This window comes from Lathamus discolor, chromosome 11 (genome assembly GCF_037157495.1).
Source record: "Lathamus discolor isolate bLatDis1 chromosome 11, bLatDis1.hap1, whole genome shotgun sequence".
NCBI lineage: Eukaryota > Metazoa > Chordata > Aves > Psittaciformes > Psittacidae > Lathamus > Lathamus discolor.
Window position 1 is genome coordinate 10,253,461 of NC_088894.1, and position 26,511 is coordinate 10,279,971.

The following is a 26,511-nucleotide window of genomic DNA, read 5'->3' on the forward strand; positions in this document are numbered from 1 at the left end:
TTGTTTAAGCAAAAGTAAATTCAATTCTTCAAGTATGGTTAAATACAGTAACAAAACAGGAAGTATGTCCTAAAGTATGTTTGGTTGAAATCCCATGAGAAAGTCTATTTAAGGATTCTTCTGTAAGGTTGTAAATTCTGAAATACCTATTTAGTTTAGCAGTTGTAAAATATGTGAGGTAGTCAATCATACCTTTGGCTTTTGCACTCAGCCCGGTTACTTGCCAACATAAGCAAAGACTTAAAGGCTTATTTTTAAGACATTTCAGACGGAATCCAGTGTGAACCTTTCAGTTCATCCGTAATATCCTAAATATTAATTATTCCTGAAAGTAATCAACCAAATTTGTCACTTCTAAAGACAGCACGAAGGTGAAATGAAATACTTCTTTTTTTTTTTTTGGAATGCAAGGTATAATCTGTTGATCGTTTCTTTAGCAGTTCTGCACCCAGGATATTCTCTGTCGAGTCATAAGTCAAATCTGTAAGCCACTGTATTGTTAAATAACGGTGAATATAGCACCGGCACTGTGGGCACTGAGCGCTCTAGCAAGTAGAGGGACAAAGTCCTCCATGCCCTTAAGGATTCAAGAGAATTGTTTGGGTAATTGCCTATGCGCAGCCCTTTTCCATACTCTTAGCTCTGAAAATATAATCCTCAACAGAAGTGAAGAAAAGTATCCCTAAACATCTGTCATCAGCTGGAAACTGATGTTCGTGTACAGGGAGTTCTGCTACAGACCTCTCCCCAAAGTCAGCAAGCTCAGTAGCAGTGTCAAGGACCGTGTAACGGACAAATTGTAACCTTTAGAAATTGGCTGGCCCACTTTCCATGAGGAATGGCCAGAAATCAAAGCTGGATAGTGTTGTTCAGCTGTCCCGTCCATTTGCATTCTTTACTCCCTTGGTCTTCCCTGCACCTCTTCACTGGCTCTGGAATGAATCCCTTACCTCTCTGCTTTACGTGCAAGTCACACAAGAGGTCCTTGAAGAATATTGAGGAGTCGTTTCACTGCTTGGCATTTTGGAGGTTTGTTTAATTTTCTTCATAGATGTTACCTTGTTATGGCATCACATGTGAATATGAAGGCAGTCATCATGTACCATATGCATGATGAATCAGGTAGCTTCAGGACATGTTCAACATAAAGCATCCATTTGGCATAGATAGCCTTCTCATTTAGGAGTCTGGGTAAGCAGACCAATGGTATTTGTGCATGTAGTTTGTTCTGCACGTCCACAGTGGCCCTTTGGTCAGATCATATCTGAAAAAAACCCTCACAATTGATGGTTTTGTTTGTTCAGTTGATGCTCCTCACTGTACTGAGAGGATACTACTTGTTGGTCTCCGTCTGTGTGAGCCACATCAAAACACAAATGAAGTACTCCCAACAGCCTAGCTCTCCAGCAATAAGTAGCTCTGGTGCTTCATTATTTTATCTGTAGACAGTGCTGACTCTAAGGCTTATTCTTTGTTCCATGCTTCTTAATCCTCAATAAGAGCTTCTGATTGTCATTTAAAGTTGTCTTCACTGCTTTCATGCAGGGGGAAACATTCATGTTCATGAAGAGGAATCACAGAAGAGTCACTAGGTCTTTTCCTGTTCCTCCTCCTCTCCAAACTTTATGGATGCTTACTGCCGGTGTAAAACTCAAAGATGCTTTTTCCATGAAAAATAAGAAGTGAGGGGCCATGTGAGACAAAAGCTGTGGGTCTAAGGCCAGCACAAATCCCTGGGTCAGGACTTGGAGCTCACCCTCCTGTTCTCTTATCGAGGACTTGTCTGGTCTAATAACCAAAACTGAAAGGGCCTGGCCTTTTAAGGGAGGGAGGAACCTAAGTGCTTGTGGCTTACACTGATTTGATGGGAGTTGTGGCTTCTTGGCTGTTCTGAAGTATTTTATCCTAGCTGCCATAGTTTCCTCATGAGGCTCCCTCATTTTACACTGGGCAGTCCCAGGAGAGCAAGACAAAATGTCTGTAATTGAGGGTGTTCTGGTAAGCGATATACTAGTTGAAGGTCTGTATGTTTAAGACCTTGATATTCTAAGTATGCATTTTCATAAGTGTAACACAGTAACTTTTCACCTTATAGGAAGCCATAGACCTTTCTGCCAACAAGAAATTGCAGTTTCCTCGCAATATATTGCTATGTTGCTGCAAAGCCCATCAGACAGTAGAGGGAGCACAAGGTAACAGTCACTTTTCCCAGTGCCATGAGATAGGAGCACTAATTGTACGTGAAACAGCTAGTAGAAATGGAAGAAAGAAATAGGGTGGATGCCGTGTTGCTTAGTAGTGTACTGGAAGTAGATGAAAGGGCTGGAGGGAGCAGGTTAAATGCCTGAGTATTAGGGAGTGAGGAGCTAAATATGGCACCTTAATACGGCACATGGCAAGAGACCAGATCTGTTAGTTCATAGATCTTAACTCGCTTCCAATATTTGGGTTTGAGCAGGATTAAAAACCAGGAGGGGAGTTTTCTGTGGTTCTGCTTTTGACAGCGATGGAATCTCTGAGGAGTAATTTCAATGCTGTGGCATCCAAACCTGAGTTCTCATTCTGTGGGACATTAGGATTCAAGCCGCAACTCAGCGTCATATCTTCGGTCCATTTGTACCAAACGTTTGATAGCTGTGCTCTCTACAAAATGGTTCGTGTGTGGCTAGAAAATGTAGGTAGGTCTGTCTGGAAATAAAATGTAGAACTGTGACAGGTGATGTTCATATCAAGAGTAGTGCGTGAGTTTAGCTTCTAGCCCTGGTTTCAAAAACATAGCATCTCCAAGGTACAATTTTCTGTGTTTGTCCTGTTTACATTACACAGTACCAGGGCTAGGACAAGCTGCTGAAATAGGTGGTTTCTTAGGAATTAGCTGCTTAAATGACTTTGTTATAACTGAGGATATAAATGAGAGTGACATTTCTATAACAGACTTTCCAGTATAGAAGACAGAGTCTGTTGGCTGTGAACACTCAGAAAGCTTTACCATGAAAAATTACAACCATCAGGGGTTAGATGTTACATTTAGAGAAAATGTAGGGCGAGATGCATGAATCTGTTGCTCTTTTTCATTGCCTTTTTTCAAGTGGAATGACTTGAGCTGAAGTTAACTTTTTACTACTTAAGAAGATTATGTGGTTCATAGAAAAATAATTCAAACTGCTTAATTTTTAAAGCTTTTTAATAAGAAAACTTCAAAGAGATTCATTTTAGAGTAGGATTCAAGTAATGTAGGTAAGGTAGTTAAATATTCCCTCAGTGAAATGCAGTTTGAAAAATAGACTTTCATGGCACCTATACAAGTATCTCTATAGATTCTTATCTGTAAGAACAGCAACATATTTCTTTTTTTTTAATTAAAGATCATTATAATTGCTAATGTATGATTGTTTGGGGGCATATGTGAGTCAAACTGTGGTTTTGAGAACACCGTTTTTGAGAACACCTTAACCTTCACCAAATCCCTCACCCTGTGTGTAATGTCTGTGCTGAATTCAAACATAGGCCCATGTTGGAGATTCCCTGCATCCTTGCCAAGGAGAGGAGCACCTCCAAGAGGACAAATGAAAAAGCTGGGAATCATTCAGAATAATTGAGGAACAGGATTTTGTAAGACAGTAACCATTGTGCAGAGAAGGTGATTAGCAATTTGGGAAAGGAACAAAACAAAGAACCTTTGAAACCAGAGCAAAGGAGCAGAAGAGCAGCTCAAATTATTTAGGGAAGAGATGTTCTTCACAGAGAAACAAAACTTTCTAGAGAGCAGAGGCAGACTCATTGCTGCTAGAAATGGCATTATCAGGCCAAGAGGTGAAGTGAGCCTGTTTGGTTTTCCCTATGTATTTGCTCCTTGTTTATGTGTTTCTGTTAGCTCTTTTGTTATTTGGGAACTGGGGGAGTGTTTTGGTGTTGGGTTCTTTTAAGACTTGGATCTCTGTGATTAGAGGTTCTTTTGCTAAGCCTGTATTGCTTTCTTTCATAGTCTTTTAAGGATACTACTGGAAAAAGTTTCTCACAGCCAGTGTAGCATATGGTAATGTACTGAAAGAACTGTCTCCAGAAAATTGTTCTGTAAGTGTTGATGTGTCCAGATAGTGGCTTACGCCATGGAGTGCTCTTCAACTCAGGTTTTCAAAGCTAGCCAGTAGTGATTCATTCATGATGTGTATCTGTCTAGACATGAGAACTTGATGCAACAGAAAGGTTTCTTACTCAAGTATTAAGAGACTGTACCAATTACATAATTGTTAACTAGCTCAGGCGGTCTCAAGTCATGGGGGATTATTACTGTCATCATCTTCTCTGCAGACCGCTTTGGAGCGTTTGGATAAAGACAATGCATCTGCTTCTACCACCCCTCACCTGCTTGCTCCTACTTACAGGTTTCACATTGGTGCTTCTAGAAAGAGATCTCCTGGAGGACACTCTTGAGGGCAGTGAGATCCATTTTCTTAGCCAGTGAACACACAGTTTCAGCACTTCACATTCTAAAGTCCATAATATTATCTTAGTTTCAACTCTCTGGTAATGGGAATTCCTGTATTCATCTTTAGGCAAGGAATTTCTTACCCTTTTTAACTTTAAACAGTACTGAGCATAAACAGATCATGGAAAAATAGCATTCTTGCAAGTCTTTACTGCACAGTTTGATCTTGTACCTTGTCTGTCTTACATTGGATCACTATCTCTATGCCCATCAGCTCTTCATGCCTTCCCTCTGATTAGCTTGAACCAGTGTGGGCTGATGTGGTCCTTTTCATAGAGGGTCTGAAGTCCATTCTGTCTTTTTTTCCCCTCCAAGCCAGCTTTTAGGGTGGAAAAGAATGAATTCTAATGGGTAGAAGTTGGGTCTGTGCTGGTATATCATGATTGCTCTGTTTCTGCTTTGTGGCCGTCATTGTTCAGCTGGGTACAGAGTCTGTCCTGCAGCATGAATGCACGATTCACCATGGAGGAGGGTATGATACAAACCAAACACAAACAAACCTTATAGCCAAGGTGATGTTCACAAAATAAAATGGGGTTATAATTTTTATGGAGAACTGTTTTTGGTGTGTCACAATTGCCTTGGTCCCTTTTGCCTGCCAGAACTGTGAATTTATAAACTCCCTCACCAGTTTCTTCACTCAAGGAAAGCAAAACCAGGAAGTTTAAACCTCATTGTTCTTTCAAATGAATATTAATGGCAAACGTTACGAGGTACTTGCTCAGCTCTGTAAGAATACACATGTCCATTCATGAGATGGTCCAGACATAGCAGAGGATTAGGAATATAGAATTTAAGACTGAATACGAAAGGGCAGCACAGGAACTTCAGGCCCCAAAAAATCCTCTGAAAGTTGGGCTTTATTTCATGCTCTCAGCCAGGATTCTCCTTACAGCACCATGGTACTCATTATAAAGAAATAAGTTAAATCCATGCTTCCTTCATGCCTCACAGTACACGGCACTGTGCATGCTCAGCACATGTGTAGTATTGATAAAGAGGCATTATCGAGCCTGAAAACATTTTAAACAAAACAAATAATGTGGCTGCCCAGCACTTCCTCTGGCAGTAGTCCCATGGACAAATCTTCCTTAACTCTCACATGCATGGAGTTAGTATATATGTGTTTTATATATATATATATATATATCCCCCTCAGTAACACCAATTCATAGAAAGAGTTTTTCAGGATAAATGTACAGCTGTGTATTTTATATATAGGGTGTGAAATGCAGCCATGCAGGAGCGCCCTGCCTCCTGCCTGGGGTTGTCGGTGCCAGGAGGGACTCAGCATCCACCCAGTGCCCCATAGCACAGGGCAGGCAGGAGGGAACAGGCTTCCCTGTGCCATCACCCCTGGGCTGCTGACTGAGGGCAGGGTAACTGGTCACTCTTCTTGCTTATGGGCTGGCAGAGGGGCTGCAGCTTGAAGGGAGGCAGCGGTGGTGGCACCAGCATCCCTGGATCTGTGGTTTTCTATTAAAGCCCTTCTGCTGACATGGCTGTGACCCCAGCAAGCAGAGGGGAGCGCGGCTCTCCACATGCAGTGGTTGCAGCCTTTGTTCATACCAGGGTTGTGGGGAGCACAGTTGCTCAGGGCTGGCACTGGGGAGCGGGGGGCAGCCTCCAAGGCTTCCTCAGGAGCACCATGCTCCTCTCGTCCGAGGACCGGGGTCTCAACCATGCCGCTTGCTCTCTGTTTACATGGTGTAGACTAAGCTGAAAAGAGCAAATCGCTTCAGAAGCGAATGGGTCACTCTTAGCATGCGTAGGGCAATGGAAAAACAAATTCGGTATTGTAACACCAGCGAGCATAAAGCAAACCTGGAGGTGACCTGCAAAAGAGCACAGCACCAAGTTTCTGCCCTGTTTGGTGGTTTATGGTGTACAAAGAGAGCTTGAGAGGTGTTGCAGGCTTTTTTTATGACTTTTTTTTTCTATTTCCGAAATAAAAAGTGTCTTTGTCTGGTACTTTGACTGTCGCAGGCATGCTGATTCTAGCTGTCCCTGGTTGGGCAGGCTGGAGGGCCTGTGGGAGGACTGAACAGAATACTAGCAGCTTTCTCAATGTTTTCATTGAAGAAAAAGTGTTAAGGTTTTGAACAGAGCCTATTTTTTATCTAATATTGCTGAGAATGAGTTAGAAGTGTTAAGGAAAGGAAGACAGACTATTAAGAAATTGCTTCTTTTTAAATAATTATTTTATCATGAAACATGTAGCAGAAAGGCTTAAAGGTCACCAGTGAGATATGGGGCCCTTGGTTCTCGATACTGTGCAGACATGTCGGAAGGAAGCAGCTTACAACCTATATGAGAGAGGCAGATGAAAGATAGTTGGAGAAAGAGGCACAGAAAGGGGAAGTGACTCGTCCAAGGTCATGCATGGATCGAACCATCTGTGCCGGATCAGGTCTCAATCCTGTTCCCCCTGTTTGCTCCCTGTGCTCATCTCTGCCTTTAACATTTTGTGAGACAGGCCCAAGCACCCTCCTGGGCTGGGGTGATAGGAGGGGATAAACTTTCCCCTCAGCTGGTTTTGATGTGGCAGGGGCAAAACCCCAGTTCTGACTCAGCCTGGGCTGGAGCTGCGTCCAGACCCCAGCTCCTGCCTGGCTACTGCAGCTCTGCCGTCAGATGTCTTTCCTGGCTTTGTCTGAGCTAGAGCAATAAGGGAAGCCTTTCATTGCACACCTAAAGACTTGGAGATGATCAGTTGGTTTATATACCAGAAGGATTCATTTGGAACATTGGGAAAGGGTCTAAATTCTGCAACTGCCCTAGAGTGTGTGGGGCACTCTAATTTAACATCAGGGCACTTAAGAAGTAATTGTGCTGTTAGTTTGCAAGTCAAACAAATTCTTTCAGGAAAAATAGGGTACAGAAGACCTCTATTCTGTAATTCTGTCTGTATGTAATTTTAGGATCTAGGCAGAATGTTTTGCGATGTATACAGAAAGACAGGAGAAAATACCCGTTCTGAAACAGGACACTTTCAAGCCTTTAGCAGTGCAGAGACAGAAGAGCAAAATCCCAGTTCCGTTTTCCTTGCAGATCATTTCTAATACTGGCTTCTGGTATTGAGAGTATTGTGGTCAGCTAGCACAAAAAACGTAGTTATTTTGAGCATGAAAGCCTGAACATCATTCTATTTAAAAGAAACAAAGAAAGAAGAAGGAGACAAATGTTTACCAGCACATTAAAGCCTGTGTGACAGCTTAGCAACAACCTAACCATCCTCTTACTCCCCCTTCCTGTTAGGCGCTGTAAAAGGAGAGCCCAATGTCAGTAATAAACAGTACTCAGGTGGAGGGGTAGCTCAGGGTGCTGCTGGGTCAGGCTGAGCCGCAGCCACGCTTCTCCAGTGCAGACTGCAGCGGGTGCCAGGCTGCTGGGGAGGTGAAGGCAGGAGCTTCTCCTCCTCCTCTCGGCTGGAGGAAGGCTTGGGAGTCCCGTGCTGCTTTGCACCTGGTGTTGGAAAACACAGCCTCTACTGCTGCTGCCTCCGTGGGTTCTGTGACCCAAACGTAAGAAGGGTTAAAGCAGAAGAATTCTTGATAGAGAAGTTTGCATTTGGGGGTAGGTCTGCTCTGAATGTTGACAAATACTGAAACTAAATCTGAGAAAAGACTTGTTCCGATTGTTGGGGATTTTTTTGTAATCGACATTCCATATGTGTTACGCGGAGAGCTGGGATGTGCTATTTCTGTTACATAAGAGGGGACTTGGGGGGGGGGGGTTGGTTGGCTTTGGTTTGGTTTTGTTTTTTAATAAAGTGCAGTGCAGAATGCATGAGTAGTGAGAAGGAATATCAGGGGAAAAACCTGCAAGGAAATAAGGAAAGCTACTGAAAAGCTGTTCCTCAGTCTGTTATTTCCATAATTCCTTGAGTTCCTTAAAAGTCTTTTTTAATGTTTCTAAGGAAAAGCCTTGAAGTGAAAGGAGAGAGGCAAGGGATTTTTTTCCCCCTTTGGTTTAAAGGAAGGTCTTGGTTAATTCTATTAGTAGACTTTGGGCTTGTTTTTATTTAAAAACAAAACAAAAATCCCTCTCAAGTTCAGAATTTCTGTATGGAAAAATTCTTCTTATTTGCCAAAGAGGGAAGTATCTCCTTTCCATTCTGTTTGTTTTGGAGTATCTGTACTTAAGTGTTTTGTGTTTATTCTTTATTGAATACATCAGTGGGGCATTAATTTCTTCCCGACAATGCTCATTTCACTGCATTCGGGTAGGCTCACTCTTTCCCATGACACACTCATCCTTTTTTACTTGATGATCCTGCTTTGCCCTCCAGAGTCTTGGTTGATAATGGCTTCATTTCCTACCTTGTTTACCTTTTAATGCTTTTTTTTTTGTTCTGGCTGCCACAAAGGACTCAGCTGGGAAAAAAAAAAGCCAACCCATGTTGGTTTTTACTTACTCCAATTCCATTCTCACTCCAATTCCAATCTGTTTGCTTTGGTTTTCCTTTTTAGATTATTGTTTGCCTCTGATTTGTTTGTTTCTCCTTTAAGCGGGTTTGAGATTACTCAAGGGTTCCTTGTTCAGCAGGTCAAAGGGTAACTTGGAGACTTTGAAACCGTTTCCCTCTTTATCATCAAGTTTTGTTCTTCCAAGAGTCCAAAGGATTTTGCAGCTCGTGGAGGATGCCTCCATCTAAGGAAAGCATCAGCAGCAGACCTGAGTCATTGCAAGAGGCCGTGGGAGCCTTTTAGTGTCAAAGCAAATAAAAAAACCCCTCTGAGCTAAGTCTAAATCAGAACCTTAATTAATCCTTATATGTAACTAACTAAAAGGCAAAGTTTACTGAGGATTAAATACACCGAGATGGATAGATTTGATACTAACCACTGGTCACTTGATGGCTCAGGATGAAGGCCCCCAATTCTGTATTCTTAAAGCTAAAAATTTTAACAGACTTCAAAGCAGGGAGGTGTCAGTGCACAAAAATACAGTGTGTGCTATTAAAAGTATCCTTTACCTGAAAGAGTCAATCTGTTCCAGAGGTAATCCCTGCTTTTAAAAGAGGGAAGTCTGTTCTAACTGCTCAGCCTTGGCACTGTGAATTTGGAGGACAGCAGAACAAAGCATTGGATAATGTAGGCTCCTTAACAAATAATCACAGCTACTTCTTATTTCTGCTTAGGATTTTAATCCTCAAAGGTGCTACCTGTGCACAGGGGGAACTTCTTCTGTACCTTTCTAATATAAATTCACTCACTGTTTATTTTTTGCCAGTACTTTAAATCCCTTGAAAACCTTGGAGGAGGGGGGGAAGCACCTCTAACATCTTCATTTCTTACGAAGATGCACAAACATATACAAACATAAATAATTTCAGGTGAATCACAAAGTAGACAGGAATGCATAGATTTTTTTTTTTAGTTATTAAAGAAAATTGTTAAAGAAAGCAGGGTACAGACATTATCCTCCAATAGCACATATTCAGCTGTCGGGGGATTATTGGGTTGCAGATTCGCAGTGAATAAAAGATTAAACTGTCTTCCCCTTCAGAGTTCCCCTGACACGATCAGCAGTTCCGTTCCAAACTCTTAGGAGTGGAACGGTCTCACAGGTGTGAGGACTGGGAGGAGGAGATAACCGAGATGCGGGGCTGTAACTGCCTTTTCAGGTCTGTGGTGAAGTGGCCATAGTTTGATGTTCACTGATCCACTCCTTGACAGCTTTAAATCAGAGAGTATTTTATTGTGGGTTTTTTGTTGTGGACTTTTTTTCCCCACACATGCAAGCTTAGCTCTCTTTTGGTTCATCCTGATAATCAGAGAGAGGAATGTTACAAAGTTTACAGTCTATGTTTTCAAGTGGAAAGAGTCTAAAGTAAATCTGAGATAAAGTTGTTGCTGTAAGAACCATTTGTTTCATATGTTCCCCAGATTAATTGAGCTCTGTATCCTTCCATGAAAAAGACTTGCTGAAAACAGGCTATTTCCTATAAACAGAAACAAAGGAAATTGTACAGTTACATCACCCCAATCGCTTTTACTTTTTGAGCTACACATTTTGTCTCCTTGGCCGTGCCCCCTCAGCTGTGGTAGGAACTGAAGTGCAGGCTATTCCAGTGGCAAGGGCTGACAACCCCCTCAAAAGCCGCAGTGCCATTTCACTCCGGTTGCTAAGGGATGCTCAAGCGTGATGTCGTCTGTATCCTCCTTTCCAAGAGAGCACATTGGTTTGGTCACAGCTCCACCCCCACGGTTCACAGCCAAAAGTTTATTGAGGTCATGTTCACTGTGGGCAGCATGAGCACATCAGGAGCTGTGCAATGGTCCCGTCTGAAAACTCAGTAACTGTTTCTTTCTTCTGGAGGCTGGGGCATCCCAAGTGCTCAGTGCCTTCAACTTAACTAACATATATGAATTGTTTGCAATAAGTGTTTGTTGCCTCGAGGCTTTGGAAGGCATGTGTGGTGGCTAAACATGCTGATCTGGGTCTTGTAATCACCTGTGAAAACAAAGGTGAATTCCCTCGAGTGAATTCAGAGCCTAAGTCTGATGGATTGAGAGTAAAACTGATGCAGCATCAGCATTCTAAGCAGAAAGTTTTATCCCTTCAGTTAGAAAGAGAAAAGAATGGAACAACAAGAAGTCCGTATTTCAGATGCATTTTTCAGCAGGCTTAAAATCTACTCCATTAAGAAAGCAGTAACTCCAAAACCAACTCTTGCATCTACATTGCTTCAGAATAAAAAACAAAAGCAACAGAATCTGAGGCTGTTGGCTGTTACATTCAGACATGTGAGAATATCAATGAATTTGAGTTTCATCTGTAAGTGTGCAATGCTCACAATCTTCTGTGAGTAAACTTTTATCTTCTATTAATTTTGAGCATGAGCCGGCAGTGTGCTCTCGCAGCCCAGAAAGCCATCCGTATCCTGGGCTGCATCAAAAGGAGCGTGACCAGCAGGTTGAAGGAGGTGATCCTGCCCCTCTGCTCTGCTCTTGTGAGACCTCACCTGGAGCATTGTGTGCAGTTCTGGTGTCCTCAACATAAAAAGGACATGGAACTGTTGGAACAAGTCCAGAGGAGGCCACGAGGATGATCAGGGACTGGAGCACCTCCCGTATGAAGACAGGCTGAGGAAGTTGGGGCTGTTCAGCCTGGAGAAGAGAAGGCTGCGTGGGGACCTCAGAGCAGCCTTCCAGTACCTGAAGGGGGCCTATAGGGATGATGGGGAGGGACTCTTCATTAGGGACTGTAGTGACAGGACAAGGGGTAACGGGTTAAAACTTAAACAGATGAAGTTTAGATTGGATCTAAGGAGGAAATTCTTTCCTGTTAGGGTGGTGAGGCACTGGAATGGGTTGCCCAGGGAAGTTGTGAATGCTCCATCCCTGGTGGTGTTCAAGCCCAGGTTGGACGAGGCCTTGGGTGACATGGTTTAGTGTGAGGTGTCCCTGCCCATGGCAGGGGGTTGGAACTGGATGATCTTAAGGTCCTTTCCAACCCTGACTATTCTATGATTCTATGATTCTAATTTAAGTAGGATTGAATCAATAATCATGTCTTCTTATGTCTCCTACAACCACTTCCACTTTCATGTTACCTTTTGGAAAATATTTCTGCTTAACATGCAGCAGTGTCCTTTAACACCCTCTTTTGAGTATTTTAAAGCCTCAAATAGACTTTTATCACTGAAGCACTGTGTCCATACATACAGTTATTTCATCTTTGCATTTATTTGTTCTAAGACTGCAGGATCTTCAGGAGTTTCAACTTTACAGTAAGTTAGGGTCAGATTTTGCCTGTACTTACCCTTCTGGTGGCAGGAGTCTCATGAAACTGAAGGTCATGGATTTTTACAAGATGGAAGCTAATACAAGTAGTTCGAATAAGAAACACAATTTACTCTAAAGACACATCAGCAGCATTATGTTATTTAAACAAATAAGAAAGAATGAGAACAGCTAATGTGTTGGTATGCTCATTCTTCAAATAACATTTTCCTAACCAGGACGGCACTAGAAAAGAATCATGGCAATTTGGTGGGTTTGTGCAGTATGGTTGGTGCCTTACATCTTGTGTTGTATTCAACAAGACAAGAAAAACCTGTATCTGCTGATAGGTTTAACAATTTGGGAGTTTTCTTTTTGTTTTCTGTAGCTTTCGAGACTTTCACACCCTAATAAGACTTGTAACATGAGGAGCTAATTCTTAATTCTGTCATAAGTAACTGGGAGTTTTGTGAATTAGCTGGGTGTGTTTTCCCTTTTCAACTACCTCATGCTTGGTTCAACCTGAAGAGACAGAGGCACAGGGTATACATACACCAGGAGGGCAGCAATTCCCATGTCACAGCGGCTCTTCAGAGTTTAACCTTGCAGAGCCAATCCCAGTTGCATTTGGGACGGGGCTGGGTGCATGCTGCTGGACAAGGGCGTTTACCCAGCAATGACTCCCTTGTAGGTGGGTGCTTTGGTGTGTTTGCCACTCCCCTTTCCCTATGCTCACACCACGCACCAAGATTTTAGCATTTTCTATACCTCCAGCAATAATTTTTACCTTGTTTGTGTATTCCTTTGTGTTAGGAGCTGAGATAGGTTCCCTCCCTCCCTGGCTGGGACCCGGAGGGAAGCAAAGCCTGAAGGCTGGGGCAGATTTTCCGTGCTGCATGAGGTGGCAGATACTGGCATTTCTGCATTCTCTTCATACCTGCAACCATAAAAAAGCTATGAGGTGTTACAATTTTCACTCTGAATTCTGCTTTATTGAGTCCTTTATGCCTTGCAAACGGCAGTTAAAATGTATTTGAAAAATTGATATTACATGGAAACAATGCAAATAAATAAAAAGACCTACAAAAAATACAAGGAATTATTATAATCTTTTCTTCAGATGAGTCTGGGCATTGCTGAGCCAAGTCTTTCTAAGACCTTTCAAAACTGCCTTGGCTTAAATCAACAACTGAAGTCAGTGAGATTTTCTCTGCTGACTCCAGATCTCTTAAGCTCTGTGTACCCCAAGGTTGTGGCATTTTAAGATAGACTCAGAGTGCCAATACCTCCTCAAAGACCAAGGTTTGGAGGTGGCATTCCATGTTTCTCAGGAGGTCCACCCCCTTTCAGCAAGGCCAGTTAAACAGATGTATCTGATGACACTAAGACCTTCTAGTTGTTTGCTCTATTCACGTAATTTTTTTACTGTAGGTGGTTCTAAATATAGCGACTGGATGACGTGAGGAGTTGTGTTCATGGGAGTAGTCTTGTAGATAATTGAATTTTGCAAATGAGGATAAATTATTTATCTATAGTAAAGGACATTTTACTAATCTCAGGGGGGTAGAGAAATCCTACCTGTGTACTTTAAGCAGCCAGGACATACAAGGAGCAAAGTGCCAATCTTTGTTTTCCAGATGTAGCTGATAAGCTTGTGTAACTTATGTAGTGAGGTTTCCAAAGAAGGTATTTTAGAAGACAGAAAGGAGCTACATAGCTGGTACGACCATAGGTGGAAGCAACTGAGTGCAATCAAGTTGTACTCTCCTGGCCCATCCAGAATAATTTGTTTAAGGTTGTTTCCCTCTGTCCCACCCTTTCTCTGGCTGCAGCCCTCCAGAGAGGCTCGCACCATCAGAGCACCACATCTTCTGTCCCAGCATCTCATCCCAGCGCTCCATCACAGCACCACTATCTCCTATCCCAGCACTCCATCCCAAATCCCAGCATCTCTTCCCAGCGCTCCATCACAGCACCACCATCTCCTATCCCAGCACTCCATCCTAAATCCCAGCATCTCATCCCAGCGCTCCATCACAGCACCACCATCTCCTATCCCAGTGCTCCATCCCAAATCCCAGCACCTCATCCCAGCGCTCCATCCCAGATCCCAGGGCCCCATCCCAGTGCCTATCGCAGATCCCAGCGCAGTATCCCAGCCTCCCGCATGTCATAGAGCTGCCTTCCCTGGGGATGCGCGTTCATCCAGAATTCCCTCACTGCTCCAAAGTGAAGTAACGCCAATCAGCGGCTGCGGGATCCTTCTGCAGGTCACTGTGCGGGTATGCAAGGTCTGCCAACTGATGAAACGCACCAATATATGCATACATAGGATATAGCACAGTAACTTCTGCAGTGATTACTTCCCCGTGCAGCACGAAGCGGCCCGGGGCACGGCCCTGTTAAGGGTTATTCAGAAACGGATTCATTTAGAGCCCGGGTCCTGCAGCCTCCCTCCCGGCCGCTCTCCTCCCGCAGAGCCCTCCACGGGGGCAGCCGCCGGTGCCCCGGGCTTGGCTCCGCTGCCCACGTCCCGCCGGGCTCCCGGGGCCGGTTCGAAGCGAGCGCCGGCGGCGTCGCGGGGTGACGCTGCGTCACGTGAGCGGGCGCGCTCCCAGGGTGCACGCGGGCCTGGTTGCCCCACCCGCTCCGCGAGCAGCGCGACACGGGAGGGGAGAACGGGGAGCGATCGGTGATAACCGGGATGCGGGAGCGAGCGGCGGCGGCCAGGCGGGGGGAGATCCGCCCGTGAGGGACGTGCTCCGCGCGGGGGAGACGCCGAACCGCCTGCTTTCGGTTTGAATTCCACCCCCCCCACCCCCTTCTCCCCGCTCGCTGGAGCAGCCGAGAGGATTCAGCCGCCTGGAAACCTGATGTGAAAAAGCAGCAGCGAGGAGAGGGGAAAACCAACAACCAAAACCAAACCAAACCCAAAAAACCCCAAAACCCCAAAAAAGAAAAAAAACAGAAAAAAAAAGGGAGTGGGGCTCGGCCCGGACCCCCGCCCCGGTGAGGGAGGAAGACCCCACGGCCGGAGGGTGAGGAGTCGGCGGCGCCCGGCGAGGGACGGGGACCCGAGAGCCGCGGCTGCCGCGACCCCCTCGGCGCTTCTGTCCGTCGGCGCGGGGGAGAGGCGAGGAAGAGACGTTTCCCGATCCTCGGGGCCGAGGATCCGGGGAGGTTTCCGCGCCCGTGCCTGTGGATTTACGAGGATTATTTTTTTCATTTTTGGGGGTGGCTCTGGAGCTGGATTTGTGCCTGTGCGTGCCGCGCGGGAGGGGGCATCTCCGTGCTCTCTAGAGGAGCCGGCGGCCCGGCCGCGGGCGCGGAGATCCCCGCGGATCGCTCCGCATCGGGCCCTGCCGCCACCCCCCCCCGGGAAAGGTGCGCTGAGGGGATCGGCGCGGGGCTGAGCGGGGGGGCGGGGAGGAGAAGCAGCTGCCGGGGAGAAGACCCGGCGGAGCGGCAGCAAAGTCATCGCTGTCGGCCCCCCCCTCGGCTGGCTCCGGGCTCGGCTCTCTCCATGTCTCTGGCTCTGGGCAGCGGCCGCCACAGCAGCGAGTAGGGGGGGAGGAGGAGGAGGAAGAAGAAGAAGGGAGCCCGGGAGAGTGCCTCCCTCCCTCCCCCCGGCAGCCTCGGCCGCCTCCCGTCCCCTCGCCGCGCGTCCCCTGGCTCCCCTCCCCAAGATGGGCTGTTTAGGGAACAGCAAAACGGAGGATCAGCGCAACGAGGAGAAGGCGCAGCGGGAGGCCAACAAGAAGATCGAGAAGCAGCTGCAGAAGGACAAGCAGGTCTATAGGGCCACGCACCGGCTCCTCCTGCTGGGTAAGGGGGCCGCAGGCAGCGCGGCGCCGGGGCAAAGGGCCGGGGGCCGTCTCCTCATCGCCGGAGGGAGGGCGGCGGGGCCGCGCACCGGCCCCCTGCCCGGGCACGGGGAGGCCTGAGGGAGAGGTGGGGCCCGGGGGCAGAGGAGCCGCAGCCCACCCGTTCCGCGGGGCCGGAGCAGCGGCTGGCGAGCCCGCTAGCGCCCGGGGAGGTGGGCCCGGCGGGTCTGAGGAGACCGGTGCGGTCCGGAGGAGCCGCGGGTTCCTGGGCCTGGCGGCGGCGGGGACCTCCCTAACACCCCCCGGGGTGCCGCGGGCAGGCCCTGCAGGTACGGAGCTGCGGCTCCGGGCCGCTGTCTGTCCGCCCGCCCGCGGGGGCAGCGCCGCGCACGCACGGGCACAACGCGGGGAGTCAGGCCGGGGCAGGGAACGGGCCTCGGAAGGGGCCGAGGCTGCCGGGCCGGAGGGGCGCGGGATCGCCAGGCCCGAGGGGGAGCCTGGGGGATTAAACAGGGCAGGGCGCTGACAGGGGCCGCGGGCCTGCCCTGGGCGTGCGGAGCGGGCAGCCGCGGGGAAGGCCGGTCACCGCGGCCTGGCGGGAGCCGGAGCTCAGCCGGCCCGAGGCGCTCCCCTCGCCGTGGGGCTGAGGCAGCGGTACCGTGGAACGTGTGGCCAGGCCGGGGAGAGGAGGAAGAGGAAGGGAGGAAGTCGGGGAATCTTTTGGGGGAAACGGAGGGAGGATGTCGGTCCCGAAGGGAAGCGCGGCGGCGCTGGGGACAAGGGAGCTCCGCGCCTGTGGCGGGGGGAGCAGGATGGGAGCGGGCGCGTCCCCCGGCTGGCTCGTTAGGCTTAGTTTGTCGCACCATTAATTAAGGTGTCGCATGTTTTTTTTTGGGGGGGGGGGGGGAGGTGTCGTTTGTAGCTTGTTTTGGGGTGTTTCAGCGTTAATTTAAGTGACCTGCATGTGTCACGTTTTTCGGGAGATAGGTTTAGAAATGCAGGTTATGGCTTCAAGGAAGGGGAAGGTCTGAAAGGCGTTATTGGAGAGAAGAAAATGCTTGTCAGATTCATTTAGGAGTCGTGTTTTAGAATAAGGTGCAGTTATGAGATCCGGGTTGTTTTGGTCACGCCGAGGAACCGCTTGTGCACGTTGTACAGGGTTTTAGCGTGGAGCAGAGAGTAGGCCTCAGTGAGCCCAGTTCTGGTGTGAAACAGCCATAAATGGGGGGGACAATAAAAAAAAGAGGTTTTGAGCGTTATGAATTTGGAATTGTGCTCTTAGCGGTAAAATCTTTCAAATACTAATTTGAAGAAAAAGGCTTAATGTGAACGGAGAGTGATTGGGAACTACAGCAGCACCTGCAGCACTGAGGAGCATGCCAGGGTTCAGATTATCCTTTTAGCAGGATAATTTGGACCTTCAGCTCTTGGGGAACGTGTTGAGTTCCAGATTTCAGCCTGAATATTTTAATAGTAGAAAACAGTAGAAACCGTTTGTCATCAGATGGGTTACTGCCGGGAGAGGCAGAATTTCAGGAAACAGAAGCATGATGGGTTTGCTTGGGTTTTCTTTCAATTTTCCTTAGTTTTGGTGTCTGAGAACCATTTTAGACGCTTGTAAATAAAAATTACGGGGTGTTTAGTGAGGGCTGTAAGGTCATCTGTGTGCTTGTGTTTTAAAGTGATAGTTCAGCTGTTGCAGTTTCTAACAGTAGCTGTCATGAGCTGGGGACAGTCTGTAACGCAAACTCGCTGGTAAAAAATAAAAATGTTTCTGTCCCTATTATTATTATTTGTTTACTTTACAAGATACATGAAATAAAAAACAAGTGCCTTGAAAGTATTCTTAATGTTTTCACATCATAGTCACATAGCAACAGAGGAGAGCCGCTAAATATTCTAACGGGTTTATACTGCTCTTTGCTGGCCCCACCACCGAACATGTGCTTGCCCCTTCTGCCACTAGCCGTCTCACTGAAGTTATTGGCACTCTCATTGGTGGTGAAGTTAAATCTACACACCAGTGTTGGTGAGAATTGGGCCTTAACGAGTAGCCCAACATAGAAATAGACTTACGCAGAAATTCAGATGTAGTACTTAATTTTGGTTCACTGGTGTGAACCTACCCCCAATCTTGTCCTAAGTGAAGATTGTGGCTCCCAGTGCTTATAAATGTAAGATGTGATTCCGAGTTACAGCTGAAATGTTCTTATTAATTAGTCTGAATGGAAATCTGATTATAGCATTATTACTATTCGTGAATAATTCTTAGCTGTGAAGAAGACCCAGTCTTTGGTACTCATTCTTGATTAGTTTTGCCACCTGTTTTTATTAAATAGTGCAGTATGCCTAAAGAGAGAGGCCGTGTATGTCATAAACCAGTAGTTTAGGGGAGAAATGGTGCTTGCATTAAGAGCTGTAGATAAAAACTGTTCTCTCAATGCTTACAAAATATCAGTGAGCGAGGAGAGGTAAAAGGAGTAAAAGCTCCGGTGCTAAGGTGGTAGAACATGCAAGCAGGCTTTATAGAAAGAGGAGCAAGAATTCATGAGGGAGAAAGCAGAGAGGAAAGGATTTGTCAGAAAATTAACTTTGAAATATAACTGCTAAAATACAGTTTTGAACACGAGCCTCAAAATGGAGGCTTGTGCTGTCAGTGTGTGCTAGCAGAGGCCTGACATCCTATAAATACAGACTGTACCTCTGTGCCTATTCCTGCACAGCCATACGTTTCTGTTGAGACGTAGGCTCATGAGCACAATAAACGAGTAGCCAGGAGATGTGAAAGGGAATCTTTACGAATTTTGCCAGGTTATGATGCTACTTTCACACAGAATATGTTTGCTTTATATAGAAAGCTACCGATCTGGCAGTGTGGAGCAGCTCAGTTAATTGCTGCTGTTTGAGTCTTTTTAGTGTGCATGGAAAAAATGGGTACTATAGGCAGATGGGTTGCCCTGTGCACTGGCATCCGTGCAGCACAGCAGAAATAGCATACATCTACTTATGGAAACTGGAGTAAAGTGGAGTGGGTTTTTTTGTACTGCAGGGTATATAACGGAGTCAGAGGAGAGCTGCGGGGGGGCTGTTTGGAGCATGCAGCCACAAAAGGTGGTCTTTGCGTCTCTCACTGCGTATGTGATTGATTTGGAACATGTACAGAGGGTGGGAGGTTGCTTACAAGACACAAATTAGAGAAGGAGGTTTCTGTAGCTTTGTGGGTGGAGGCTTAAAGGGATGCCTTCCTTTTTCAGATGTGAGTATCCACATATTTTATTTCTTGTGATTTAAGTTGCAGTCTTTTGACTGGGTGAAGATAACTGCAGCCAAACTTAAAATATTTTAAGGCTCTAGCAAAAAGGCTTTAGTTTAATATGGACCTCAGTCAGTCTTTTTGTCAGGTACTAGTGGCATGGCAAGCAGACTTTAACATTCCATCTTGTTCTCTATAAAATGTTGGAAGTTGCCCTTTCTCCTTCCAAACCCCACAGTCTGCATTTAACATTGACACTGGAAAAATGGACAGTGAAATGATCCAAGCTTCAGATTTGACACATGACTTGAGCTGGGTATGTGTCAGCTACAACTGAAGTTTCCAGTGGCAATGATTTCTTTTTCTTTCACTTTTCACTCTTGCACTGAAAAAGCCAACTTTCTCGTTTTTACCCTGAAGAAAAAAATCTAGCTTGTCCCTTAATCACTCATGCTTCCTTCTGAAATTGATTTACTTTCATTTTCTAGGTGCTGGTGAATCCGGTAAAAGCACAATAGTCAAACAGATGAGGATCTTGCACGTGAATGGATTTAATGCTGAGTAAGTGCATTTGCTTTTTCACTTTACAACTTACGTTATGTCTGTGCGCTGCACAGTAGTCACTGCTGCTGTTTTGTATCTTGCTGTATTCTTGCTATTGTTTCACGGTCTCTAGAATTTGGATGTGTATTTTTAGATGAGATTAGTAGCCATTAACTTGAAGTCATGCACCAATAATAAGTGAGAGCTAATGCTATAAAATGATATATATCAATGCATAGCTGATTTGATGAAGGCTTAAGTTTTGTGGGTTTGTTGGTTTTTTTAACTGCAGTTTCTTTCACAACATGGCTGACACTGATTTACCTCTGCTATAGCACATTGATTCAGACTGCTGTGTACATGCCTCCTGTCAGTGTACAAAATGAACACATTTTTCTTTATTTAGAGCAAGTAAGGCTTTAATTTCTGCCTCCTCACAAAATAAGTCTGTAGTATGAATTTTAGGGGTAATAGGTCAGGGTTTTTTTTCTGTTGTGTTTGCTCGTCCAGATGTTGGTATTAAATTATGTTTCTAAAAGCGTTTCTTATTACACTTAAAATCTCTTTAATTATTTGGTTGTTGTGAGGAGGGGAATGACATTAGGATAGGGAAAATGGATTTTTTTTTTCTTTTTTTTTGTCTAAGAAAGATTTGTGTTTGTTAACTTTTCAGCTAACCTCGCTAGGGAGCAGGAAGAGGTTCTTTTGCACATTAAGTTTACACATGCAAGTGGCTGTGTGTGTGTGTATACCAGAACCTGCTAAATCAATACCAGAACCTGCTAAATCAATTCTAATTGAATTAAGGTGTTGGAATTTCAGAGCTTATTCTCTGTGTTTATTTTTTAAAAATTATATTACTGGTTTTGTCTTGTTTCCAATCATAATATTTTTGTATTGGCCTCTTCTACTTTCTAGTAGTGTCATCTATTTTGTGAATCCTGCCTTTTTGGGAAGATGAAGCTTTCGCAGTTAGGCTTTCAGCAGTTAATTTCTTTTGTCAGAATGTCTGAGCTAAAAGTTTAGCCAAGGAGCCTGGACAGTGCTTCTTCCTAATCCCCAAATGCTAGTTTGGGATAAGGTACACAGTCTTTTGGAAGAAACTTCAGACTGATTCCTTACAAACTACGTCCCGTGCTACATGGTTTTAACTCCTCTGTAGAAGGAATATGTTCTTTATCCTAGACAACTATTTTTTTTCATAAGTGCCCAGTCCTGTGTCTTCTTACTGCTGAGTTGTCTCCGTTATTTTGGCTGCTCTAGTTACTCAAGATCTCTTAAAAGACTTGTGGTGTGACTTAAAAGATTTACATGAGTTGACTTGAGTTTTTCTAAGCACACCCATGCTCTTAAGTAGGTGCTGCCGCTGTGTAACAAGTGGTGTATTTCATGGTTAGATAAGCTGTTCAATCCTTCAAGCTGCATACCCAAATTTGTTCAGAACTGGGAGCCCAGAGACGCATTATACAAAGCCTGCAGAGCTGGGGATGGACTGGGACACGCTCTGCGATCTGCTCTGCGATCTGTTCCTCGAGTATCTCACTTCTGTGTTGTAGGCTGGGGCTGAGCTGAGAGTGCAGTGGGATTCCAGGGCACATGGCAAATGTGGCCTCAGGAGCCTCTGCTGGCTTCTGCCTTCTCACAGCAAGGGGTTTGGATTACCTAGCAGCCCTGCTGCCAATCACATAGCATACCCTGGTGTGGGAGCCATGGCTCAGTTGTGGGGGAGCTGCGTGCAGCTCAGGAAACATCATCTGTCCCCCCCATGGCATCTTGTCTTGTGTTTAGTCTTCTGTGCTTGTCCTTTTGTGGGTAGTGTGTATTGGAATATTCACGTGCATAAAAATCAAATTAAAAAGTGGTATACATAAAAAGTACAAGAAGGAAGTTATAATGCATCTAGTTTTAGGCTTTCGTTGCCAAAAATAAACAGTAGATCATAACATCTGCTTTACAGGGAAAGAAGGTTGTTTTTCAGTGTTTTGAAATTCTTGAGAGTTAGATGTTAGTACTTAAGTGACTTGTATTTTCCTCAAAGTTAACTGACTCCTTCCCCACACTGTCCTGCTTTTCCTGCTGTCCTTTTTGCCCACCTCATTCCCTTTTGCCTTACTTACCTTCTGGAAAAATGGCGTGGGATTCAGCTAATGAGAGAGAGAGCAAGCATGGAAGGGTTTTGGAAAAGATTTTTTTTTTTAAGGGTAGGAAAAGTAAAGCATTAAGTTTCTTAATGTTCTTATCAGTTGTTGTATAACATAAATGTGTTTGCATACAACACCACTGCTGATGAGATGAATAACAGCAGGGAGGTTTTGAAAACTGTAGTATGATGGAGATGAAAAGACAGCTTTTAATGTTAGTGTCCACATACATGACTGTAGTTTTGAATTACTCTGTTGCTGCAGCTTATTCATGTGGCTTGAAAAAAATCCATTTTAAAGTCCTGTCTAAAACTTGTTCACCTTTGATTTGGTTGCCCTGTGATAATTGATGTTTGAAGCAGGAGAAGGATACATGTTATGAAATAGGTCTAATGTGCTATGAACAGGGGAATCAAAAACTTTTTAGTGCTACTCAGATACTCTTCTGAGTTTCTAGTGTCTAAACAGGATATCCAGGGCTAAGGGCCCTAGCTTCCTTCAGTCTGTGCGAGGGGGGTTTGTTTGTTTTGGTTTTAGGGTTCTGCCCCTAAGTAGATGAAGGGAGAGTTGTCATATGCAAGTGAATTGTTGTAGCATTTAACAAGGTAAAATCTGTGTAGTTCTACAAAACTAGAAGAATTTCCTCTGGGACTCCAATCCCTGATCACTTTAGCTAATTAATTATTTGAGTAACTGTATGGAATCAAGTGTTCCAGGTAATTAATGTGCTTAATAGTTACCAATGCTAAGGTGAATGTGAGGGTGGTTAAAGTTCTAGGCAAGTTAACTACAGTAAAGACTGTTTAAACATTTTTCAGTGTTACTTTTATAATCTGTAGTTGAGTTAGAGGCAGAAAAGTATGGTTGGTTTTGTTTGTTCCTGTTGTGAAGGTGGCGTGTGGGAAGTAACAGCACTGTGGCATTGGTGAGCAGAGTAGAATACTGGAGAAGCAAGGCATGTTCTACAGCACATGTTTTTCTGGATGGAGTTTTTGGAAAGGCATAGCCCACTTCACAGGATGGCTTCAGTTGGCTGTGCTATCAACTGACATCTTCCTACAGCAATTTCATAAATAATGGGAATGTGGCTTCCCCACAGTGCTCTTCCAGTGTTCCTCATCTCTTAAAAAGGAGGAGCTGCCTTTTAAGCATAACGAAGGCTCCATATCAACCAGATTTTCTACTCTGCCTTACTGCCAACAACAGAGCCCCTTGTGATGTAGAAGGGGTTTAAATGTGGCTTGTAATAGCAGGAAGCCTGTTACTTCACTTCCTTTCTTTCCCTCCCTCCTTAACACTGTCTTTTCATGAGGCTATTCCAGAGGAGTAGATCTCTGCTGTTGCCTATTGCATTTTGTGTGTATCCACTGATAAAGTGGAGCCAAAACCTTCTCTTTTCGACTGCAGTTCAGATGCCAGTCTTTATAAAAGGATTAAAAATGGGAAAGGGAGGACAGGAGGAGTAAGAAATATAATTGCAAGAATTAATGTAAATGTACAGTTCAAGTTGAAGAGGAAAAAAAAGACCTCTTCTGTGTTAAATCTTGAGGCTGCAATTCTGTGCTTTTAAGGTGATGGCCTTTCAGTGACTTTTTAAAGTCATCTTTCCTCTCTGTGATCACTGTGGGTTTGGCTGACAGGCCCTAAGGAGAGCATCGTTGTCATGCACGAGTTTAGAAAGTGGGACATTGGCAAGGGCAAGAGGCAGTAAGTGTCATGGGGAAAACTGTGACAAGCAGAAATATTTAGATAGAAATAAATTGTTGAAATGTTGCTTATGAAATTAATTTGTAAGATTGACAAATAAGGGGAATGTGCCTTTGTGATTACTAAGTTGGATAGTATTTGTGATTCAGGAAGTCTTGAGTTTATGGGGAATTGTAGATAAAGCTTTTCAGCCTCAGTTTCCCAAATGACATTGTATAACAATTACTCTTAAACTAGTATGTTGTTGGATAGGAGTTTGTATATTTATCAGATCTATTAATGATAATGACAGAAGCAGAACCAAACAGCTTTGTTTTCAAGATGTAGATGACAAATACATTCACATTTCTGTTGTACTTAAAAAATACAGTTTCTCTTTCTGGTGAAGTTAAAGCCAAGTCGCCGTCTTAAAGGTTTGGAACTTTCTCTCTTGTTACCTATATTTAGTAATTTATGAGGAAGGAAAGTAATCACTGATGCTTTCTAATCTTTCTGTATGTCTCATCCACCAAAAGTTGAACTGAAGTACCACCATTATTTCACAGAAACCAGGAAATGATGGTATCTGGTCACATTGGTCAGTGTCAGTCTCTTCTGTCACTGAAATGAATTCTGACTCAGTAGCTTTTCTCTTATACTCCTGGATACTGTGTTTTGTTTTCTCACTTTTTATATATGGGATTTTAAGTAAGGGAAGTTAATGTTACAAAAGAAAAATGTCTACAATAGTTATCACAAAGTGTTTTCATTAATTCCTCCTAATGGCTAATATTAGTTTGGACCCAGAAATTTTATTACTCTGTTTTTACAGTTCCTTTAGATTTGCCTATCAATACCGTGTTTCCAGAATGCTCACATCAGTTCCTTGCCAAGAAACAAACTGACTTTATTGAATTTTACTCGACTGGCAACAAAAATAAATTTTTGCTGGTGTTTGAGTAACATTGAAAATTGCAGGGGAGGGAGCTGGGCTGTGTGATTTCCTCCCCCCCGTTTGTTTGTTCTTTGCATCACAAGGTGTATCAAGAGACTTCTGCAGATTGGAGACAGAGAGCACTATTTTTTTCTCATCTCCTCTGTCAGGACATGGACGAGGTGTTAACTGTGCTGGAAAATTTGTGTGTACATGTCTGTTCAAGACTATGAAAAGTTCCATTGCAGCTGAACAGCTCGTTACGGGTTTTGATCAAAATTGGTGCCGTAGAACATAAAGCAAAGGTGTGGGTGGGGACGGGAGCACTATATGTATTTCAGTCTATTTTAGGTCTCGTCCTAAGATCTGATACAGTTGTGTAATTGAGTTTTGTCAAAAGACAAGAGTATGCCAGCAGCCAATAAATACTATGATTAAGAACTGAATACTGCATATAGCTCGTAAAAGCTTATGCAAAAATGTTTATGCAAGTTAAATGTAACTTCCATCAGCTTGAAAGAAACGGGAGGTAATATCTGTTGACATTAAGCAAACAAGAAATTCCTTAATTGTTAGGATGTTTAATGTTGCATTTATGTGCTTGGAATTATCTTTTTCTTTGGAAATACTTTTATTTCTTCAAAGGGGAAAATTTCATTCTGTGAAAAAGTAAACTTGAACTCAGTGAAGCAGCATTAATGTTTCAGTATGTTATAGAGGGGAAAAAAAGAAAGTTTCCAGTTTTGGGGTTTTTCAAGTTTCTTGTGGTATCTTGCCGGAAGATATAAGACAATATCCATTAGGAACATGGGCAAATATTTTGCACTTAAATCTACTACTCAGGTGTGGTTTTAAGTACTAAAAGATGAATTTTCAGTATCAGATAAATTCCAATAGTTTGTAGTACCTATACTGGTCCTTACTTGGCTAAGAGTGTTAACATGCCATGATGCTGAATATTCTAATAGTCGGTGGAATAACTCCTTTACCTTGCTCAGAGGCATTCTGAAATCAGGCCATTAAAATACTTCCACATGCAAGGGAAGTGAGGTTTTTTTTCCAGGGTGCAAAATGATGTTATTTAGGTTCTTGAAAGCATTACAGAAAAGCGATGCATGGAGGACTCTAAAAGTTTAAAAAGCTGGTTAGTTCTGTCTGTGTTTAGATGCTCGTGGTAGGCTCAGGCTAACCATAAATGGAGAGATGACAACACAGTATTGAGAGAAAGCATAGACTTGCTTTTTGACATGTGCTTTATTTTCAGCTGCCTGTTCGGTGTGCTTGCTTTTTCAAGGAACTCTTGCTTATGTAAAAAAAGGAAAGTGAGGATTGAATGTGAAAATTCCTTTATTTTCATAACTGCATGGGAAAGAAGTTGTTGCTCAACACAGAGCATGCATCTTTTCTTATGCTGGTTGGTGGGAAATGCTGGAATCTTCTGGTAAGGCAGTATTTAAACTACCAGTTTGATGTTGTTGCACGTTGAGAGCGTCTGTCCTCTGAATTACTGTTCCTTGCAACTTGACATTTTTGCTGTCAGCTAAATATTTCAGTTTTCTGATTTAAAAAAACAACAACAAAACCCCCAGTAGTAAACTCGTCCCTTAAGATAAATTTGCATGTGTTACAGACATGATTTGGCATGTAAAGGGACTGCTGAAAAAAAAAATATGGCAGTAGTTGTATTTGTTTTGAGGTTTAAGTTTCACAAAAGCTTTTTAAGTATGCATAGGCAGCTATCCACATAGTAGAGTTGCAGAGTGCTTGGAGGGCAATAACTAGGAATAGTAGAATAAGCATAAGTGATGTAACCTGAGAAGCAAAAGACAGAAGGGAGCTTAAGACTTAACTATGGAAAACATTGCAAATGGTTCTGGGATGATTTTGATGGTAGATGTGGGGTTTCACTCA

The 26,511-nt window shown here is 44.1% G+C and overlaps 1 protein-coding gene and 1 long non-coding RNA gene across 7 annotated transcripts in view; one reads left to right on the forward strand and one right to left on the reverse strand.

Moving 5' to 3' along the window:
• The window catches only part of GNAS (GNAS complex locus), a 158,376-nt gene that overhangs the window by 44,028 nt on the left and 87,837 nt on the right, over positions 1-26,511 (forward strand). Inside the window, exons 1-2 of one of the 6 annotated variants that reach the window (XM_065691980.1) lie at positions 8,046-8,065; positions 19,785-19,857. In XM_065691980.1, coding sequence (XP_065548052.1) covers positions 19,823-19,857 — 35 coding nt within the window. In that variant the 5' untranslated portion in view covers positions 8,046-8,065; positions 19,785-19,822. Of the gene's footprint in view, positions 1-8,045; positions 8,066-15,652; positions 16,045-16,295; positions 16,373-16,555; positions 16,698-19,265; positions 19,300-19,784; positions 19,858-26,511 lie in introns of those variants that run through there. The other 5 variants (XM_065691976.1, XM_065691978.1, XM_065691979.1 and 2 more) reach the window with 5 other exon arrangements.
• On the reverse strand, positions 9,948-14,778 carry LOC136020359 (uncharacterized). Its single transcript, XR_010615302.1, has 3 exons — positions 13,798-14,778; positions 13,007-13,156; positions 9,948-10,948 (listed from the first exon to the last, which is right to left on the reverse strand). It is a non-coding gene; the product is annotated as an uncharacterized LOC136020359 (long non-coding RNA).